This window comes from Hirundo rustica, chromosome 4 (assembly GCF_015227805.2).
Source record: "Hirundo rustica isolate bHirRus1 chromosome 4, bHirRus1.pri.v3, whole genome shotgun sequence".
Taxonomy (NCBI): Eukaryota; Metazoa; Chordata; class Aves; order Passeriformes; family Hirundinidae; genus Hirundo; species Hirundo rustica.
The window spans coordinates 40,850,690-40,874,282 of NC_053453.1; the positions used below are offsets into that span (position 1 = coordinate 40,850,690).

General features: G+C 37.0%; 1 protein-coding gene across 1 annotated transcript in view; it reads right to left on the bottom strand.

The window, feature by feature from the left end:
• PPFIA2 (PTPRF interacting protein alpha 2) overlaps positions 1-23,593 on the bottom strand; it is a 335,304-nt gene that overhangs the window by 87,949 nt on the left and 223,762 nt on the right. Inside the window, 1 exon segment of the mRNA XM_058420262.1 lies at positions 14,956-15,030. Coding sequence (XP_058276245.1) covers positions 14,956-15,030 — 75 coding nt within the window.

The following is a 23,593-nucleotide window of genomic DNA, read 5'->3' on the forward strand; positions in this document are numbered from 1 at the left end:
GGGTATCATTCTGTGCTCTTCAGCACATTCTGATTTCATGAACAGAACTCAGAGATCCATAGAAAGTCTTTTGAAACAGTAGATAAAAAAGGAATCTCCATAAAGATGACTTTATAAAGTTTTGAAATGCTTTAGTTTTTCCATTGAGCAATGCAGGTTCTGAGCTTTAGAACCAGGTATGTTTAAAAGGGTAAATACAGAATTTGGGCCCTATTTTCACAATAGTCAGGAGTTAATATACCTATGGAACATACAGCATTGTAATCAACATTAGCCATACTTCAAGGGAACAAATTAAAGAAAAAATGCCTTTTCAGACTGAAAAAAACCCCAAAAACGTTTGGGAAGCAGGGAATGAAGTAATCAGCCCTAACAATGCACTTTGGGGGAAGAAAAAACCATTTTTAAATTTTTTTTAAACTTAGCACTTTGTCTTCTCCCCCATTCAATGATGTAAACCAAAAAGAATCAGTCAAGTCGAGTTTTTTAGCCCAAATTTCACTTTTAAGATAAGACTGACAACCTCTTAGCTAGGTTTATTTTCTATTTACTTGGAATTTCAGTGTATTTTATCGCTATTTAGGGGTGAGCTTTCTAGAAACTTTATACAATTGAGTCCTCTAAAAAGTGTTCTGAAAGATCAAGAAAAATACTATTTTATTAAAATAAAAGTCTGTGTGAGTTATGAGTAATACAACATATTTGCAACACATTTACGTAATGAATTCTCCCTTTTTGAGATTGCTGAACTTTTACTAATATTACTGTTTAGCTTTCATTGTTATGGGGAAATACTGATCACAGTGAAATCATCCTCATGAGGGAGTCTTGGAGATCAGACAGTAGTAGAAATTCAGACAGTAATGCAAAAAACTTTGTATGTTTGTGGGTAGGTAGCACACCAGCCCTCGGTTACATGTCTTTTACAGTTTAAGTCTTTACCTCCTAGGCTTCAAATTCTGTCAAAGAAAGCTAAACCCTCTTGCTTTTGCAGCTTCTGGCATGTCTTGATTATTTTATTCTTATGTTCTTGACATTGGCACTGTTCTCTGCAATCCTGCTTGTAGGGTGTAGCACTTTCACTCTGCTTTCACATTGCTGAAGCACACATAGTGAATGACAACATGCAAAAATGACTGGAAATGCTCTGATCTGCAGCAGATTGCTAATTTTAAACAGAAAACCTGAAAATACTAACCTCATGGTCCTTTACTGTCGATGGTCTGTACTTGTGATAACTATTGACAAGGTCCTAGCTATCAGTGTTTTATTGACACACCTGTGGAAGTCACTTGTGTTGGTGACAAGGGCACTGTGGTCCAGGGGCACTGTACAGCTGTGGCACTCAGCTGGCTGCAGCAGGGCATTGACTGACCACAGGACCTCCTGCCACCCTCTGCACCATCACTGAGCCCTGACTCCATCTGAACTCAAAATGTCTGGCTCAGCAGGCATTTCTGTATTTTAAAAGTAATATTACACTAACATTTCAGGCTGGTAATAAGGCAGTAGGGTTTATCCTAGACTCCTTTGTTTCATTACGAATTCTGGACCAAATTGTTACTATGTAAATACCTGTCTTGTGCTATTGCATGTACTCTAGAGCATGCACCATTTATTTCTGTAGCAGCACTTAGAAAACAGAACAGGAGCAATTTAAAGCAATGGTGTAGGTGCTATTGTGAAGAGTATCTGTCAAGATTTTTCACAGGTTACCAGGTGCATTTCAGTATGTTTTCTGCAGAAACCCTTATCGAAGTAAACAAAAATGTACTATTTTTAATTTGTGACAAAACTTGTATGAAATACAACACAGTGAAAGAATTGTCTTTTACAGAGACTAGCACAATAGGAAAATAGTAACAACTATCAATTATATGGTTGAATTATATTGTGTATTTGAAACCTGCTGACTAATTTCTCTTGCTTTTCTTTTATTTCCTTACCAAGCTCAACAAAATAGAGCAAAACTATTGTTCCTTCATTATTACTCTAACAAAGACTACTGTTCAAAATCTCCGGAGTTCATTGGTAGGGCCTGATTTTCAGCTTGTCAGAGGTGATGATGGATTTGGCAGAGACATTATAATGTTCATTTTTTTCAACAATATACAAGTTACTGAAACATGTATACACAGTGTGCATGTATATATTTATGATAATATATACACAAATACCTCTAGGGCTCTATGTAGTTGCTCTTAGTACATAAAGCATTTAATTGAAAAGTACCCCTCTTAACATATATTATTCAGTTTGAAAAATACTGCTCAGTTTGAAAAAGTGTTTAGCTATTTGCACTGCAAATCTGTTTTCTTCTTTTGTATACACCAATGTGTCTCTATGAGTAAAAACAGTCTTCCCCAAATGAAATTTTGTATTCTTTGTCTCCATATTGTCACCTGGAGATTTGAGATTGTTTAGATTTATTTTGACTGGACATGCCTGTTATGAAAACCACTATTCTGCATGTATATTCAGTTTTATCACATTTTCCTATAAGGTGTATCTTTATTAAAATCACCATCTTTGCCATTGATTGTAGAAAACATGAAAATATACAACAGATAGATAGGATATGAAAAATATCCAAAAGGAAATGAACCTTATCCTAGAACTACAATTAAACATCAAACTATGATCCGCATGTACAAACTGAAGAAATCCCAACTTCAGTTTCATTCCCCTCTGTTGAAGTTGAATCTCAATAGAGAGGGAAACAGTCTGTATTTCAAGTATTAAACCAAATGTACTCATTTAATTTTAGTCAAGATCTCATACTTTAGAATAATATTCTTACTGGTAGTAATTTTTTCCCCACAGTTTTCTCCAGTGAAGATCAAGGATATGGGCTTCACTGATACCAATTTTATCTATTTTAATTACAAAGGACATCCCTAGTACATAGAACTTATAAAATAATGTTTTTGTCCTAGGATTATTGCAGAATGGAATCTAATATTACAGCCTTTTCTAATGTAGTGGAATGATACATATGGTTTCCTTTTTCTTCCTTGTTTTTGTATGTAACCGCATATTCTACACGATTAAAGGTGTCCAAACCACACTCTCTAGTTAAGCAAGCAGGTTCATTTTCTATAGATTGAACCAAGTCAAATCTTCTACAGCTCCTCATAATAATTTCACCTATACATGAATGGTCCTCACTAGTATTAATGAAGATTATTTATTATTTACTAATGTTGACATTTTGTAATCTGACCCAAAATATTTTTACAGTTTTGAATTCCAAGTAAAATTATTTCAATATTTATTTCTATTACAGGCATGTGTTGGCTCGTTGTTTATAACTCTTTCTAGTTAATCGAATTATGAATTTGCAGAATATTCTTAGAGCTGCAGGAGCACTGTGGGCTCAAGATGATCCAGTAGGAAAACACAAATGATACATTTACTGGTTAATATGTTAATGGGAATATTGATTAATATGAACCTAGTGAATATGAACCTAGTGAACCTAGTGAAGCTTAAATTTGATTTTATTTATTGACCCATGTCAATATAAATATTTTATACAAATTCAGCATGTAAGGCCTATCCACACATTAAAAATTATTATGGTGAGTAATAAGCATAAAAGATACTATGATCTTGTTATACTATTTAAAATCTGGTTTGAGAGATAGTAGATGATCTTAACAAATCATCTAATATTTAATGAATTTACAGAAAATTGAATAATCATTACAAAGAAGCACACTGAGCAAATGTTAAAACAATACATTATTCCACAGATTTTAAAAAAAAGGATAATTCATATGTGTTTTGTGTTTTCATCAAGATGGATCTGCAAAAAGATACTTAACGGTAAAGAATCATTTTGTCTTGCAGTCCTATATTGCAAGTTTATTTTTGCAATGAAACTATCTTCATCAGCTTGAACGTCTCATTTGACAAATGTCAAATGACAGATGTCAAATTACCCGAAAGGTGACAAAGACAGAAAGATAAGCAGCTATGTTCTGAAACCTGAATTCATACCTCTAATGAAGGATAAAATGGCATCCATTACAAAGTGGATTCCCAAAATAACAGATCAAAGAGAAATTACATATTCTTTCTGATGTCTCATGAAAGGCACTCTGTAAATACTGTGAGCAAATTAACCATTAGACATTAAAATTTTCATGGGTATACTTTGTACAAGTAATAGTGATGTTTACAATGCATGTCAGCTAAGCACACCTTTACCAATGCATTATGTTCTTTACTTTAAGAATTCTATTTGTTTAAAGTAAGGCATTTGTTAGCAAGAATTTATGAAATCAGGTCTGATGCGAATTGCATTCCATTGATTTGTTAAGATCCCTAAACAGATTGCCAAACAGATGACAAAAAATCCAAACTGAAATTATCCTGGTGTCTAATCTCATGCTGACTATGAACAATTCTAGACTAGCCATATACAAGTAAATTTCCAATTTCATTAACCTCATGGAATTTTCAGGTGTGTTGACAAACAATTGAGAAATATGCTCAACCACACATCTGGTTCACGTGATCCCTGCGCTTTCTCAGCTTGTATTTCTTTGGCTGCCATGCCATTTTCTCTTTCTCTGTTTTTTCTGCTTTAGGTGAGGAATGTGTGGCAAATTAGAAATCCACAAAATCTGCGCTGCAAACTCAGATCTTCCCTATTTTAGAATAAAGTAGAGGAGATCTATTTATCAATCTCTGAGGCATCTTCTTCAGCTTCACAGACATGTTTCATTGACATATTTGTTTGCTGTTGTGCAGAATCTTTTACTGATTAATATAAAATACTATGCAGACCCCCAAAATAACTCAAATAACAACCTCATGAGATCCAGAAAACTGTCCTTACATGCTGATTTATTGCAGAGTGGTTGTGTTATTTGATGATGAATACTTTGTCCTACAGTTATTCAGCTGCAGGACCTCATGGAGAGCACTTTCACTTCCTTCCTGCCTGTACCCCCAGACTCTCTTTCATTAGGAAACCAGGCATGGAGGTGGGGTGAAGGGACACGTACCCAGTATATAACTCCCAAGCATGGAGTTACAACACAGCGAGTGTGATAGGATTCATAAAGCGTACCATGATTTGTGCATGGTCCCAGAACAATACCTGAATAGATGCCACTATAGCCATCAGCTGCCAAAAAACAATTCATGCAATTTAGTCAAGCCTATCTATCAATACTTATGAATCCATTAACTAATGGACTGCATCCTACTTTTCCTGCTGTAGAAACAAGTAACCAGTCATCCCACCTGAAGTAATCTCTATGTTTTTAAGAGCAAGAATATTCAAAGAGAATCAGATGAGCCTGAGTCCTATGAGACACTTTACAGAGCTCCTGTGCAGTAAAAAGAGTAATTGTTGCTTGCCACATATATTGCACAGGTCACTGTGCTACCTGGGCTTTACTGTCATGCTGTCCAGCCAGCTGTATGAGCAATGGACACCATGAGACAAATTTATACTGTTAAGTGCTACAGAGCAAGAAACATGTTTCAGTATTTTTTTTCCCACAAAATGGCATCCTGCTCCTTTACCAGAGCTCTGTTTAGAGCATTGTAACACAGTGATAACCACAGTAAAAATGTGCAATAAAAGCACTTCAGTATGAAAGTCAAAATTGAATATATTGCTACTAAATAAATGGCTATATATTTATTTATTTCTGCAGCAATCCAAACTGTAATTTAGATTTGGCCACAGTTTTCAATGCATAGAAAAATGCAATCTCCCCACATGCTAAAGTCTGAAGGCTTAGGCCACAAGTATTAAAAAATGAGAATATAACATTTAAACAGAAGAATAGTATGTGTATTTTTAATAGAATATCTAGTTAAATTTCTTATTTTTACATTACAGTAGTGGCATCTAATTTGTTTTCACAATGAGAAATCTCTAAAACAAATGCTTTTGAAACACAGACACAGACACACAAAAGTATATACTGGAATGGCTTTATGCTCATTTTGATAAAGATGCTAATTTTATGGGAAGTTTGTGCTTCAAGGTCTAAAGGAAACTGGGAATTTTTAATATCCAGTCATCATTTATTCAGTAAAACAAGGAATTAAATCACCCAAGTTTCTAATCATGGGGGACCAAGGTTTCATTAAATCAAATATTTCTGTCAGACAGAAAAATGGAGTAGATTTGAAGAGATTTGCAAAAAATATTTCAAACATCAGTCTCACTGCTCTTTTAATGTATATTTAAACAATTGCTTCATAGCTGCACAGCAGGTTTTGGGAGAAGAGTAAAGAATGAGGAAGTAGCAAGTCATAGTTTGACATTGCTTTTTTATCTTTTGCCATGCTCCCTTAAGCATTATTTTTCTAACCTTAAATTTTTCTTTTCCTTAAATGCAAATAACAGCTTATAATAGTTTAAGAGCAAAGTATGCATGCTCTTGTTGACACACAGGAATGTGTCATAGCAAAAAAACTGAGAGGCTGCAAACAATCTCAGGGTATTCTTAAAATAAATTGAGCAGAACAAAACTCTACTCTTCGGTGATAAATCTGTGACACTGGGATTTACTCTAGTCACAAATCTTTATATAAAAAAATATCACAAAGAATTTTACAAGTAAATAAAATTAAGAAGAACTAATTAGCCATGACACAAAGTTCTGAGAAAAAATATAAAAATTGCAGTGGAAATCCTGAGTAGTCAGAATTTTTCATCTCAATGCAAGGGTCTGAATCCTTCTTTAACAGCAGTAAAACTCTGAAGCAGTTGAATACATTCATACTTGGGATCTGAGAATATTTAGAAAATATAACCAGAAATAACAATTGTCTTTATGACATAACATTCAAAAGAATATTTAAAAAATAGAAAGAAATATATACAAGCTACCAAACACTTAATATCAAACATTATATTAAAACTATTAACTACAGTCTTTGTGAAGAAATAAAAACGTTTGGTCTTCATCTACATGTTTCCCTAAGTGCTCCATGAACTTGTGAGCACACCCCTTGAAAAATTTCTTACAAATTGGTGTCTTCTAAAGAACACATAGGAGGCATTCAACTTAGACAAAAAGACAGCACAAAATGAGAATGTGACATTGGTATTTTATGATTTGTTACAGTTAGCCACAGGTTAAATGGAGAGGAAAGAGAACACAACATTTCAGAATGCCATTTGAAAACACCTTAAGACATTTGGGAAGCAACACATTTCTGCTCTCCAAAACCATTTCCGTGAAGAAGACCAAAGTTGCTGAACATATTTAATACTTAATTTCTGCATTGCACACACTACACTGTGGTAAACACATAAGTAGGCTTAAGTCACTAGCATTTTTGTATAAAAATACTAATATCTGCAAAATCATTATCTGCCGTCATGGTAGTAAATGCATGTTCTTTTAGGAGCCAGAATCGGAAGATTTTTCTCTGTAGTAAAAGTTTATGGAAGTTACTAAGGTACTAAGAGACCACTTGCAAATACAGTAGTGACACTCACCTCAAATTGGTCAATAGCAATTATTGTTCTTCAGTTGCTACCTGGAAAATGCATTGAACTTTAGACCTATTCTGCTCTGTATTTTAGTGAAACACAAAATTAGTGAAAAAAGGTGATGGCAATGCAAAATCAATCCTGCTGCCCTCAATATTCACAAAGGATTTTAGCGCTTTTTTTTCCTCTGAGAACTCAAATTGAAATTAAGACATAAAATTATTAGATTGAAGACATAAAATGAAATATTTATGGAAACTTAACTGACTATTTCTTGTGCTTAGTTCTTTTTCACTTCATAAAAAAATTAGGGAATGAAAGCTGTAGTGCTGCTATATTGATTTTCAACCTCTTCAATTGCCATGCTACACATACTAATTCAAATGTATAGAGAAATAAATTAATGCTGTAAAGCATGTAGTATAAGAAATAATCACCAAAACAAATCATCATTTTGCATCATTGCCACATTTAAAACTTAAGGGCAACAATAACTTTCTGCAGAAGTAACATTTAATTAGATGGCTAAGGTTAATGGCAGATTAAAAAGCAATTATATATAGTATTTAAAAGTACATTTCAAATCAAGATATTTTAAATTATGTACAACTTTGCAGAAAAAATATATTTTGCTACATCTGCATAGTCATTTAAATGAAAGTTCAGACCACAAAGATTATCTCTTCAGAGTCAGACCTCTGCAAATCTATAGCTTATAAAGAAATTAAAACAAACAAATAAACAAACAAACAAACACCATGTAGGAGGGAGTTCAGAAGGCAGTAACTTGCAATTGCAGCATTCTGAGAAAATATGATGAAGGGTGATAGTATAGAGAAAGGGTGTTTCAGATCCTTCGGAAAAATCTATGCCTCAAGTCACCAGAAACAGATATAAGTCATCTGCCTGGCCTTCAGAATAAAAAAATGAATTCCATCCAATTTCATCCAAAGTTTTGATATCCATAATTTCTGAATTCTGGACTGATGAAATTTTGTGTAAACTATGTGTTCAAGAAATACACATCTATTTTTCCCAGCAAACTCTTCCTTTCACAACACTTTTACTTCAAAAATCATTTGAATTGTATTTACACAGAAAGCCCAAGGCCACCAAGAAAACCCGGATAAAAAAATGCCTTAACCTTACTGAAAATGGAAAAGCTAGGCGTAAAAACGTTTTCATATGCAACCATGGGTAAAAAAGGATGGGTCACATTTAGCTAAGATTTCACTTTGAAATACATATTTATATTAACTACTACAGAGTATTTCATTAGTGGTAATACAATAGTCATGTCTGCAGCATCCCTCATGGTTAAGCCAAAACTGTCCTCAGCTGTAACAATTTTCCTGCATTTTTTACTGTGTTCTTGATGTGTCCTGAACAGCAGAAGTTGGGCACTTAATATGGTATTTGGAATTTCTTTGCTGAATAAGTGGATACATTTTCTGCTGTCTCTGGTATAGAACATAAAGAATTAGACATTTCAAACACTCCTGTCTTTTCAGTGATGTAAATAATTTATGAATGCTATAAAATTAGCATTAGGGTACCCTAATGAATAAATTAACCCACTGTCAGGAAGAAACCCACTCCCTAAACAGGAGAATGTATGCAGTTATATGAAGCAGTGAGCTATGATCCAAAACTCTTGCAAGATCTTTGTGAGTTCCAGGAGTTAAATTTAGCCTCAAAGTCAAGTGAACTTTTGCAGAAGCAATTGCAATAGTGAGGATTTAAAATGAAGCCTGAGTGGTTTAAAATATAATGTGTGTCAGTTGACAGAGGCAATATAATGTTATTTGGCATTTGGAAATAGCATTGGCAGTTGGAACAAATGCTGAGGAAAAACATGTGGTAGAACAGTGATATATACAGTCAAATCAGTAGTTTCTGTAACTTAATATTCTGCAGTCCCAAAGTTTTCTGGGTTCCTAAAGAGCATCTTTGAGATACTAAATATAAGTAAAGCTATATTTTTCATGCCACAGTTTCTACTAATGAGGAAAGATGAAAAAGCCAGCATATTAACTAAAAAAGAAATAGGGTTTTGGAATACCACTTATCATATAATTCTTATTAACACAGAAAGATGTTGCAAGGGATGAATAATTGTTTAAAATGAAAAGGAGAAACTTTATGCGCAAATTAAGCTCAGCCATTAAGAAAAAAAATAATTCCAGTACTGAATTAACTATGTGGAAAACTTGATTTTACAAAAAAGCCTTGGGAAGAAAAGGTTTTAAAGGTTGTTTGGTTTGTTTTTTAACTATTTGTTGAAGGCTCTGTGAAACAGGGTGTCATGGATTAGTACAGTTTGGATTTTTAGTTATAAAAGAATGTAGAATAATTCTCCAGGTCAGGACCTGGGAATTGCTTTAGAAAAGACAGGGACGTATCAGAGAGTTAGTTGGAATATTGGCATCTGTTCTAACCACTGAAAATTGTTAGCTACAACTTTGGTAAGTACCATATAAAACCCCTTAATTTCCTGTAGGTGGGTACTTTTTCTTCTTTCCTTTGGCCAGAGAGAGGCAGGTAACATCGAGTTGGGCGTGCTGCTCCCCCCTTTTTGGGGGGAGCTGGCCTGAGGCCTGGCCGGATTCCATCGGCTCCCGGGTGAAGCTGGGGCAGGGCGGGGAAGGAGAGATTGCTGTTTTGCAACAGCTACTTTCTTCAAACTTCTCTGGAGCAGAGAGAAATCTCTGCCGGGCCCCTGATAAGAGCTATGGGCACCATTTAGGCCGAGGCCACCCCGATTTACACCGAGGGGTGGGCTGAGAAGGCATTTATGATCCTGCCTGGTTTTTTGTGATTCCAGACTGCCCGGGTGCTCTAATCTCTGATGTTTCTGTATGAGTTCTTCCTCCCTCACCAGCGTGGCCTTGAACATCTAACACCACAAGCTACAGAGAGAGAGAGACAAAGACTCTGAGCAGATTTAACTCTTTCTTAGCAACATGAAGCTTCCAGAGCTTAGCCCTTCTCTGAGAGAGTAAGAAAGGACAGACTGAACATAAAGAACAACAGCATGAAGTCAGTAGAGCAAGAGTGAAAAGACTATTGGGACAGAGAATTGAAGAGTTGGTTGTTCTATTCTTACTTGAGCCATGGAAATGAACTCTATATTTAGATCATTCCTTTAAATCATGGGGAAAGATGCATTTGGGGAGATGATTGTTTTAATTTGTGTGTGGATTTGAGCAAAGGTGTTTGTGATGAACTATTGTCCTATAAGATGCTTGAACGGAGATAAAGATGAGAAGCCCCCTGCGCCAGTGAAGAAGTGAGAAGATATCTCTGTACCTTGAAATGAAAAATCCTTTGCTTTAGAGTTATTCATCTTTAAAAGGTGACACCCCAGTATGCAAAAGTCTAAGACCCATGACCCATAAGCAGCTTGGGAAACTGCTCCTGGGAGGGTCACAAAGGCAAGTTTCTTTGGGTGCCTGTTTTTGTGACAGTTTAAAACTCCCAAGAGAACTGTTCTAAGTTGTCAGTGGGATCCATGACTCTAAGAGATACTCTTCCCCTAAAGAATTGATGAAAGACTATTGTCAGATAGTGAAACTGATGAAAATTACAAGTTTTGTCTCTTTATGTTGTTTTGTAAGAAAGTGAACAGTTTGTAAGGGAGGGAAGAGTGTTTTTGAAGTTTCATTCTGTTTTAGTTTTTTTCCAACTTTCTTTTTTCTATTCTTTTAGTGTATAGTAATAAACTTATTTGTTAATTTAAAAGTTGAGCCTGCTTTGTTTTTCTCCTAGTCTCTCTCCCACAGAAAAAGTAAGTATTAAGACCAAAATTTAGTGAACGTCAAACCACTACATTAATTGGTGTTTCCACCCGGTTTCGAAATTAAAACTATGACACAGGGATATCTGTTAATGGAAATTGCAACAGTTGTAATTTAACACTGCACATTGCTGCAGAAATGGATTTAAAAGTCCCACCATGGGTCATGGTCTGTAATCTTGAGCTGTGGAAGATGCTGGCACTTGGGTTCCTGGGAATATAGGGTACTAATGACTAACCTTGGTGTGTTTGCATATGTATAGTTTAGCATACTTGTAACAAAGATTCACATTTGTAATGGTAGTAAGTGCATTTCTAAATCTGTAGAACAAAAGTAGTTATCTTGTCAGTATTTTCAACATTCAAGTTAATTCCCATTAGGATCACAAATGATAAAACTTTAAAGATAAATTCACTTCTCTTGCCAATGAAATTCATTCTCCTCAAATTAGTGCGTAAAAAGGAAGATAGTTAGCAATTCGTTATTCAACTTTGCAAATATTCATACACTCACTGAAAAACATCACATTTCCCTTGAAAAATATTCACAGAAGAACACTATTACACCACTGAGCTTTGTTATGGGATGTCCCACTTGCAGCTTTTCTAATTGCTAACTGAAAATCAGACAATAAAACTATTGCAGTGATCATATGTCACACAGAAGAAGATGAGAACCAGTATAATTATATAAGCACCTAAGGGGTAACCAAATGTAGTTATGTGTTACAGTAATTTTAATTAAAACCAGGAAGTAAATTTCTCAAAAAAAAAAAAAAAAAAAAAAAAAAGTTAACAGTATCCTCTGTTCATCTTGTCTACAACAGACATAATGACCAGGACATCTCCTAGTCGTGAACTAGTAATGGCTTTGAGTACAAGCAGAATGATTAAAAAAAAAAAAGGCAGGATGAACATTGAACATGGAATTTTATTATTGCATTAATCTGACCCCTGTCTGCACAAAAACTCACTAGCAGCAATTCAGGCAATTCAGTTTGCTACTATGTACAATGACCCCTTCCACAGTCACAAATCAGTTGCAGCAAAATAAAAAATATACTCAAATAAACTTTACCCCTAGGAAAACATATATTAAAGATTTTTTAAATCCACTCTTTAATAAAATATAAGCTCTAATTAAATGCAAGCTCATAAGACTAAAACCCGTCTCTATTACCCTACTGTAACTACATGTAAACATTAGCTACACAAGCTGAGCTCTTCCAACAGGTCCAAATGTCCACCCCAACTGCTCTGGAGTTTAGTGTGTTACTATTGCCTATCCAATATTAAGTGCTTTGCAAGACTCTGTTAGCAACTAGAGCTGAAATCAGCTTTGCCACTTACAGATGATTTCACTCCCTTTGTTATGTATCTGATATGCCACAAAGACTGTTAAAACAGAGTTTAGTTACCACCTAATGATGGAAAACTATGGTTGTTTTGGTTTCTTTTTTTTTTTTTTAAATAGAAGAATATCTCCAATAAGTACTCACAAGTTTCTGCAGTTTCTCACTGTTGCTGTGTCAAAGCCACAGCCACAAGTTTTCAGGGAAAGAGAATATCTTAACATATACATTTCTACCACTTTTTATCTGATACTTGTTATATACCTAAACATAATTTGTTAAATCAGGGAACCAATTTACTGTCATCATTTTATGTTTAGGTATAGTCTTAAATATAGCACACTCTTAGAATAAGTATGAGAAAATGGATATGAAAGAAAATACTAATTCTCCTGGGAGAACAGACACCAAGACAGGACTACAGAAATTACTGAAAACTATATATTCAATTCCCCTAGAAACTTAGCCTATTTATTTTCATATATAGTACAATCAATTTTTAAGTGTTTTATTTCCTGTTTATTCACTGTAGAATTTAGCATAAAACTAGACTTAAATACTGCAGTGCTTTAATTAATTTTGTCTTACTCAAAAAATGGTGTGAAAATTATCTGAACTCTTGTTCAAATGCATAACTGTTTGAAAATCATCCACTTTTTCTAGTCCACATCTCTTCACATTTCACTATTTTTTTCATTATTATTTAATTGAATTTCAGCTTTAAAACTCCCTCAAAGGAAACTGGAATAAAAGAATTCAGACTGTGTTAATGGTCATATTATGCTTGATTGATTCAGTGTCCTAAATGTCTTCAGCGTCACGTAGACACAAAAATTGTTCAACATTTTTAAGGATTTGGGGCAAGAAAAGCTATGGAAGTGTCCTATTTCAATTTAATTTCATGTGCATGCTTTCATTCCTTATGATCAAAAAAATACCACCAAATTTTTAAAATTCCAGATTTTAAAAAGCAAGGCAATTCTCTAAAGACCTGGTCCTATGCCCAGCAAAGTAAACTTGGATTTAATCAGATGATGAGCAGGAGGGATTGGAGCAGTGCTACACATTTCAGTTGGCTTGACTGACCAAAAGGACTGCTTGCTATTTAAGAAACGCTAGAGCAGAATACACAATGTAGTGTAACTATATTATTTAAACACAACTTTTCTGGATTCTTCTGAAAGAAGAATCTTAATTTTTAACAGATAAAGTGCAGTTACTTCGGAGAGCAAAGGGAAGATTCAAAATATTATATTAATAGGTTTATAGTTTATCATACTTATAAAAAAGAAATACTAGTATCTTAATTGAAGATCCTGCTTTTAAGAAATAACTTTAAGAGAGTGCCTTTTCCAGTTTAAATTAGTTAAAAATACTTTAGGAATCTCTACTTTACATTATCAAACTTTATTCTGAATTATGGGTATTCCACTTTTCAAGAATTGTTTGGTAGCGTTTGAGGTTGTCTGTGGCTTCTTTACGTTTCTGTCTTAACTCTGAATAAAACAACACCAGAAAAAGCCCATAACCCAGAATAGTTTTAATCCCAATTTTCTTATCTGGCTTATTTTTAACAGTGTTAAGAGCACGTCAGGTGGGTTCAGAACACAAGGGGAAGGGTAAAGTTACCAGCAGACAATTTTTTATATTATCTGGGCTCCAGATCACCTCTCTAGGGTGAAAACTTTCTTTCTATATGCGTGTAGTGTACAGCTGTTCAATACAAACATGTTTTGCTGTTCACCCCTTCAAACAAAAAGTGAACAGTCTGCTAACAGGAAAAAATATCTCTAGTCCGAGTTCACAGTAGTTACATGGCAGCACAGTACACCATGATACACTGCAGTTAAAAGGGAAGAGACAAACCTACATTTCACAGTCATCCACAATCCTTCCTTCATCAATGTTGACATTTATATAATGAGTATATATACATGTATGTGTGTTTTACTTAATTTTATAGTAAAATGAAAATTCAGGTTATTGAATTGTTTATAGTATCTAGCATATTTGTTGGTTCCCTCCTTTTTTGAGTCCAATAAGAAATTTGGGAATCTGTCACTAGCTCTTGGATTTTGGCTTGCTTGCAAGGGAAGAGAAGGAGGGAATAAATTGGTAAACAGAAGGTTGTATTAATCTCACAACCAACTTAAACAAGCCTCACTGAGAAGCTCAATAAGAATGTAATTTTTCTTTAGTTTTGTTTCATTTTAGTTTTGTTTGTTTGTTTTGCTGTTTTTTTTTCCTAGCAGTTTTGAAGAAAGTGACAGGGAACACATGGGAAATGGGTATTAGAGAAATTTAATCTCAAAAGGGGAGAAAGTGTTTTGTGTTACCTCCTGGTTAGCAGCAGCTAGTTCTTCTTCCAGTGCAGAGACTCTTTCTAAAGAAACCCTCAGTCGTTCCCTTACCTAGAAAAAAAAATCAAAATATGTGCAGTAACTTAATTTCTATTAGTTTTTAAAGATTATATAATCTGCCATATGCTCTACTGTATGCCCTGCCACTCTATTTGCAGGCATGTGTGTTGCACTCTTTCATGAGACATACTGTGTAGTAAACATTTAAACCTAACTATAGGAACACTTAACCCATTAAAATAGGTGCCAGACTAAATGCCACATGGCTGTTCCACAGTCTGCCTGTAATTTTATGGAATACACAGCAAATGAAAATATTTTAAAATCACATTAGGCAAAAAAGTAAAACTTCCACAAACATCTTTTACAAAGGATAAAGAAAAAAACATTTGTAGATGCTTTAAGTTCACTCCGTGGAAGATAACTAATCTGTTTATAGTAACTGAATGCAATAAATTAATTGAAAAATAACTTGTAACATTGCCTTCAGGTCCATACACTAGAGATCTTTTATATCATCATGCATTTGTTTCAGTTTTGCAAAAGGTCATAAACAATGTTTATTCTCATATGCAGAAAATGCCTCTGTGTTTGCACCAGTTTCATAAATAACCTAATCTGTTCAAAGGATGATTATTATCTCAATTATTATTATTTTAGCATTTTAATTATTGTTAAATGTTGATTATTAATAGTTAATAATAAATTAATACTAAATGTGTCTGAAATCACATTCATAGCTGATTTAAGTGCTCTGGCTCATTGTAGCTCATGTAACCTAAGCCAGCAATGTAGCTGCAGTCTCTCAGTACAATCAAAGGCAAATCAGACCTGAAGTGACCTCCAGTGCTGTGTGTGACTCTCTCTCCTGACTGTTAAAGGACCCTGTCACTATCCCAATCTTCATTAGGCACCTCACAATAAATGAAGTTATAACCTGGCTAATCAGTCAACACTCAAGGTATATTTTTTTACATATTCCAGCTACACCACAGCAATGCTGTTCCAGTTGCTGATCCACAGATGTTTAAGGCTATTAGCAATGTCAGTAGGCTAAGGCAGCACATACTCTATTAGACCGAGAGATGTAGCTGGAAAATAAGGCAAAACAAAATCAGTCTTTCTTTTACAAAGAAACAAAACACGTCTTCATTTTTTTTCACATCCTTTGCACATACAGATCTTTGAAACAGTTGTATATGTTCTAATGCTTTCATATTTTTTCCAGCGATACCTCTTAGTCTAATAAATATAACCTTTCTTTACACATTTAATTTTCATTTATTATTGATAGAAATGAGATTTTTGCAAACAGATTCACTGTATCCCAAAAATGGATTAGACTTTAGTAGATGAAAATCAGCAAAACAATAATCCAGCATGTTCACTTGACTTTAAAACTGACCAAATATAAAGATGAAATACATTTTCAGGAAATGAACACTTTAAGATAAAACTATTCACCCTTTCTAACAAATTCAAATACAGTTTTTATGCATTACTTTATGGCTTTTGTTCCTCGTTACATAGTTTATTTAAAACAACTAGTGAGGGGTGTAGACCTGTTTTCAAGATGCCTGATTTCAACTTCTCCAACCACAATGGGAGCTGGTATATAACAACTTCTTAACAAAAATCTCAGATTAGATATATTAAAAAAAACCATGGAAAAATTGCAATCATTTTTCTGGCTTCAATCCCTTTGGTTGTAAGTGCTGCCTTGGGACAACACGATGGAGAGAAAATTCACAAGCAGCCAGTTGTTAAAAGTCATTATAATGTCTAACACTGACATTCACTTTGAATGGTTCTAGAATTTGCAAACCAACTAGGCCACATTACTGAGGATGTTACAGCTCTACAAGGAGCTGGAATCAGAAGAATTATCCTTAAACTTTAAGCAATGTGGAACTGTGGAACTGAATCCTAGTGGGTTTTATACAGCCAGTTGAGAGCTTGTAAACAACACCCTCTAAACAGGACACAACTTTGGAAACACAATTTTTTTACATGGCACTTCAGCAAAACTAGGTAGAGAATTAATGTTTCTATCCTGACTATTGAACTATTACATTCAAATACATTTCATTCTTGGCCTACTGTCAGTGACAACACTCAACATTATCAGTGTAAGACAGAGCAACAGTTGGAAATTGTTTCCTTTGTCCTGCCTTGCCCTACCTTACCTTGCCTTCCTCCCATGTACTCAGTTACTACACTCCTTTTTTTTTTTGTAATGACCTAACCGAAATTGCAGTCTGGTGGCTCTTATTTGTTCTCTGAATCTAACAGTTGCTAAAGAAACTGAAAGCAATTCTGCCTTGGCACAGAAAATATCTTTTTTCCTTTCATCTGACCAGTGAACAACAAATTCAGATTTAAATTTGCCATTGTGACATTGAAAGGACTGCAACTAATTCTTAATTTTCAAACATAAATAACAGCTGTTTAAGTTGAGGGAAATATTTGATTCTATTAGTAAAAAGAAAAAAAGTTACATCAAGACTCTGATCTGAAGGAGAAATCAGCTCTGGTTTACAACCCAGAAGCTGTAACTTTATTTCTCATTTTACATTTCTTACTCAGTCATACACAAATGTACTGCAAAGGATTTTTTATTGGATTCCCTCTTAAAGTTTATGTTTACAGTGAAAAAAAATCCCAGACAGAACCATCCTCATTTCTGAGAGATGCAGGGAAGGTTGTTGTTCCTATGTTGTCGGTCACTATCTTGTTAAAGAAAAAGGAACTGGAACAAATGCAAACTATTTCTATCTGACAATATTTGTTTGGGTTGTGGGGTTTTTGTGGTGTGGTTTTTGTGGTTTTGTTTGTTTGTTTGGTTGGTTGGTTTTGGGTTTTTTTGATATGACGAATGCCAATTAGTGATTGGCATATTATACTGTTTTCTGGAAGTGACAGTAAGAGAGTAACTATAGTTATATAAAGAACTATTTTAGCAAGATCATGTGTATCACTTTAGAAGTTACTCTGCTTAAATTTCATGTGATTCTTCAACATATTTCTATTTTCTCTGGCACATGATAGAGCTTTACTAAAAAAGGTTTCACAAAGTAAGAATAATTAGATATCAACTGATCTAACAGAAATGCTATCATAAACTTTTTTAAAGGACAAATACCTAGAGAATAGAAGACTTTAGGGAGAATTTGTAGCATCTCCCAGTTTCTAAAGGGGCTTACAAAAGAGCTAGAGAGGGACTTTTTACAAGGGCAGGTAGTGACAGGACAAGGTGGAAGGGATTTAAACCGAAAAAGAACAGATTTAAATCAGATATTAGGAAGACATGTTTTACTGTGAAGGTGACAAGACACTCGAACAGGTTAGACTTCCACAGAGAAGCTGTGGATGCCCCATCGCTGAAAGTGTTCAAGACCAGTTTGGAGAGGGCCTAGAGCAACACAGTTTAGTGAATGGTTACCCTAACACAGCAGAGGGTGCAAACTACGTGATTTTCAATTATTTCTTTCAACCAAAACCATTTTGTGATTTTATGATTGCAGTGTCACAGGCAGAGCGGAAAAAAGTTGCTCTCTCTGTGTTAGAGCGAGTATCTAACATATTCCCAGATGACTGGGTATTCTTCTGGCTTTTAAATGCAACCACATTATCTTTAAATGTAGCATAGTCAATGTCATGTTAGCACTGCTGTCAGTGCAAAATATCACCCATCTTTCTCAGTCTCCTAGCAACTGCTTCCCACTTTTTTGCTTGCTGTCAAATTCTTTATTAATTATTTTCAGGTCTGTAGCCCATAAAGAGCTTTTAAAAAAACACTTGCACACTAGAATTGAAACACTTTTTTTTCCATGAACGGTCTATTGAATAAAAGTTCTCCTAGTTACCTGTTAATTAATAAAAAAGATAGTGACAATGCTGACAGGAATAGACTAATTTTGTTTGCAAGAATATTAAGTATACTTTTCTGATATTAATTAAATTCAAGAGAACCAGTGGGTTTTTGATTCTTAGCTAAAACAGTAATACCTAGTTGCTTGTTGTTGTGTATTATTTGGGTTTATGTTGTATTTCATTTTTATACTGGGTTTTTTAATGGTTTCTTCTGTACTCCCCTGTTCCCCTGGAAAATGTATCATCCCGAGGTTTGTCCCTGCCTCTCTTCCCTGCCCATTCTCTCACACTGGAATGTAATCCAACTCTGTTCCACTTCCACCTTATCCCTGATTGGGTAGTGGCTTGTCCCCACGTTTAGCCCCTTCCCCTGGATATAAGCCAGAAAAGCACGTGGAAACCTCCTGTTGGCTGCGGGATAGGAACTGGGCTCCTGACCCAGGTGGGGGCAGGACCACAGGAGAAAGACTGAATAAAGCCCTGATTTCCCCCGGATCAAGTGCAGACCTTCCTTTGCCATCGACTGACACCTGCTCTGTCTAAAGGAAAAGGTTCACAGCTACTCCTGGAATTTTTGGGGCCCTGAGGAAAAAATCCTTCCAACTATGGTTTGTCTCTCAGGATAGCCAGGGCTCCGACAGAGAGACTGCCACAAGTGATGCCCAAGTGTGGTGCCTGAAGCCACTGGTGTGGCTTCCAAGAGAAGGCTTGAAGAACCAGATGTGGAGCACGTGGCTGAAGAACTTCACACAGGCACATGAGTCCAAAAACGTGGCCCATCCACCCAGAGACAGACCCGTCAGGCTTGGCGTTCGCTGTGGAGTCCCCAAAACACCAGACTCCACAGAGAGAGGCTGTGGTTTTCCTTTGGACTTAAAGAACACATCGGACTGCTGCGAAGAAGCCCCCCGGACAGGAGGTTGATCCCAGAAGAAAGTGACCACGTTTTTGTGGACAGCTGATGCTGGGAACTGAAACTGGAAGCCCTTTTTGCACCAAAAAGGGTCAACTTCAGGTAAAGGGGAGCAACTAGGAAGTTTCTTCATCACCACGCTGGAGTTTGGTATGTAAAAAAATCTTTCAGAGGCTTCAAATCTTAGGGAAAGGTTTTTTCCTTTGGAGGAAGGTTCTCGCCTTCAGGGCAAACCTTCAGGGCTGCTTTTAAAAGGAAAACAGTTTTGGCTGTGCAGCCCCGGAGTGGGGCAGGTAAAAGTTTCTCCTCCCAGGTTATTTTTCCTCTCCAGTGGGCTTTTTTTCCCCCCACCCCCCCCTCCGGTTTCCCAGTTGCAATCAAGGGAGACACAGAAACTTAAAATCTGAGCCAAAAAAAGGGTGCTAGGCTGTCTGTGTCCCAGAAAAAGTCTTTTACCAAGTTTTACTTGCCTTAGATGATGGTGGGACCCATTGTTCAAAGAAACAGTTGAAAAAATGTATTCGCTGGTTGTTTTTTCACTTTCCCCACATGTCCTTAGAACAAATAAGCTTCCCGTAATTTTGGGGGACTGTTGCAAATAAATTGGCTGAATCAGGCACTCCTAAGGACACGGAAACTGCAAATTTTGCTCTCTGGAGTTTGCAAATTCGGCTTGCATTGCAAAATCAAAATGAAGTGAAGAAACAGCCAGTTCCTAGTGAATTTTCCCCAGTTTCCCCAGTTTCTCCCTCTCCCGACCCCAAAATCCCTTCCCCAGTCTTAGGTATTCTGAGGAAAGCAGCCCACCAGAGAGCACAGGGAAGCTGCAGTTCCCCTGGCTTTCCCCAAATTCCTGAGTCCCCCTGCTCAAGTAATCCTGGCCAGATTGCTGGAGAAACCCCTAAACTTATGCCAAACCTCCCTTCTTCCCCAGTCTGTAAATCCCATGTTCAGTTTTCTTTTGTGGACAGTTCAGGTGTCCAAAATCCCTATTTTAGTGATCCCCAAGTTAGTTTCAGTTTTGAGGGGGGGGGGGGGGGTCACAAGATGGAGGGGACCACGAGGGATTTTTCTCCGTTGTTCCCCAAGATGGCCGGTGCCATATGCTACCAAGCCATGTGAAACCTCTTTGCCTCTCCCTTCTTCCCACAATCCCTTTTGTAACCTGAGCAACCCTTTCCACTGCTCAGACCCCTCCTTCCCTTTGGCGCTGCCCCTGGCACCACCCTCTCCTCCAACTCTGTGCCCTACCCTCAAACCTCCAACTCCACCCCTTGTGAGTCAATTCTCCAGCCCCGCCCTGCCTCTGGTTCCCACAGTTTACTGCCCACAATCTCCCTTCCCATGCCCTGGAGGGGAGTTGGGGGGAGCCGGGAACTCGGAAGTAGGAACCGATCCTGGCTTCTCTGCCACCCCTGTCACATATCGACGGTCAAAAATGGGTGTTGTCCTTGGTGATTGGGACCCCTTCCCCAACAAGCGATTTGGGATTTATGCAAAGGTCATATCTGTTACCCTGGTTTTTCTGAGTTTTTTAAAGCCTTTTGAATTCTCATAAAATGGAGTCAGACCTTTTAGCTACTGTACAATATTAGAAGCAGTTTCTACCTTTTTCTCACAGATGTAACATAAACAAATCCTTTGTTTTTCATTCTCTGTCATTTGTTTGCAGATTTCTAACCTGAAAACAATTGTAACTGACGACTAGTCTGGCCAGTTGGCTTGAGAGGTGAAAACTCTAAAAGCCAATCTTCAGCCAGACCCACAAATGTATAAAAAGTAAGAAATAAATAAGGAGGCTCTCTCTCCGCCCTGACTCAGCCCTGAGCTGGCACGGAGGAACCTCTCTGCCCTGCGAAATTTCTCGTCTACGCGTGATTGCTTTGCGTGTCTTGGTGACACATATCGAATTTGGACGTGAAGGTGAATGCTTTGACAACCTTTTAAAAGCAAATTTATCAGGGAATCCTATAGTCCCATACGACCTGAGACAGCTTTTCTCTTCCCTACTAAAGTCCACAGAATTTAGACTTTGGGAAGCTACATGGGAAAAAAAGTTAAGAGATTTACTTCCTGAGCTGTGGCAAAATCCTGAAATGGCTGTTGATAATAACAACTTGCCAATTCCATTAGAACATCTATGTGGTGATGGTGAATGGGTCTCAGCCCTCAAGCAGGCTCAGGAAATTCCTTTAGCAGTTTTGGAGCGCATTAAAGATGATGCTTCCAAAGCATTCTTTTCAATCCAGTCCAATGGGCCTTTCCAACCTTACAGTAAAATAAAACAGCTTCCATCAGAACCTTTTGTAAAATTTGTGGAGCGATTAACCAGAACTATCGAGTTACAGGTTACGAAAGAAGGAGCCCAGGAACAGATCCTGGAGGAAATGGCACTGACCAATGCAAACAAACAGTGCAAGGCAACCATCCTCAGCCTGCCCTTGGAACAGTGCCAACCTTAGATGACATGCTCCAGGTGTGTGTCAGGAAGGTTCTCTTCATGACAGCTCACCAAAGCCAAGGTTTGAGAGATGCATTCAAGCCACCACAAAGAGTCCCTGTTGAAGACACCGTGCCTCTTGTGCCAGTTCCATGACCACCACCCAAGAGAAGAACAACATGTCTCCTGTGCGATGAGGCTGGACATTAGGCATGTCCATGCCCTTTAAAGATACAATTTATGGACTTTTGGGACAATGGGGGCGGGGGGGTCTCAAGGGCCCAAAGGGAATCCTTCAAAAAATTAAAGGATGTGCTTGCCCAGTGTGCTGACATAAATGGGGCAAGTCCAAGGCAGGGGAAGAAAAAACTGGAAAATGCAAATGTTAATGTAACTAATCCTGCCTTAACCAGTTTTGCTTTTCAGCAGAAGTCACTGGATGTGATCCTTTCAGATCATGATGTGAGCAGACCCAATCTAACCACTGAATGTCTCCGAAAGCCTTTTAAATTGCAGCTGACAGAGTCCTTGCACCTAAGTGACACAGACTGGCATTTAGGTTCACTGGGTCTACAGGTGTCAGGCTCCTGGCAACACGTTGGCAGTAAGTATGTCATCCTTGGGGACACCAAATAGACACCGAGAGAGATCGACATCCTTCTGTGTCTCATCAAACCCTAAACAACTACTTCTTTGGCTGTGCTGTGTCTGCCCACCCTTATTTCTGCTTTAGGGGCAGATAATAGCTCAGGGAATTCCAACATCTGACCCATTCCCTGAAAAAGACATCATGAGGAACAAACACCCTGAGGTTTGCCCCACACAAGTTATGGGGAGGGACAAACTCATAATAGGTTGTGAGGTCCATCACAGTGGGGAAGTCATAAACATCAAGGGGGTTTTGGACACAGGGGCAGGATATAACGATCGTAGCAGAAAGGATATGGCCGTCACATTGGGAACTGCAAAATGTGGCAGGGCACGTGCCAGGTGTAGGGGGAATGAAATTGGCAAAACAGTCAAAGAGTGTTGTGCAAATTAAGGGGCCAAATGGACAATTGGCTACACTGCATCCGTCTGTTTTGGATTATTTGAAGTCCTTGTGGGGGAGGGATCTGATGGCCCAGTGGGGGGTCATGATGGGCATTCCAGATGCCCCCCCAGTTTTTCAGACTGCAGCCACTGTAGAGTGCTCTACCCGGAAACTCAATCGGAAAACTGATTCACCAGTCTGGGTAGAGCAGCGGGGGCTCAATAAAGAAAAATTGAAGGCACTTCAGGAGCTAGTGGATGAACAGCTAGCTAAAGGCCACATTGTGGAAACCACGTCTCTGTGGAATTCCCCAGTCTTTGTTATAAAAAAGGCAAACAAAGGCAAGTGGTGGCTC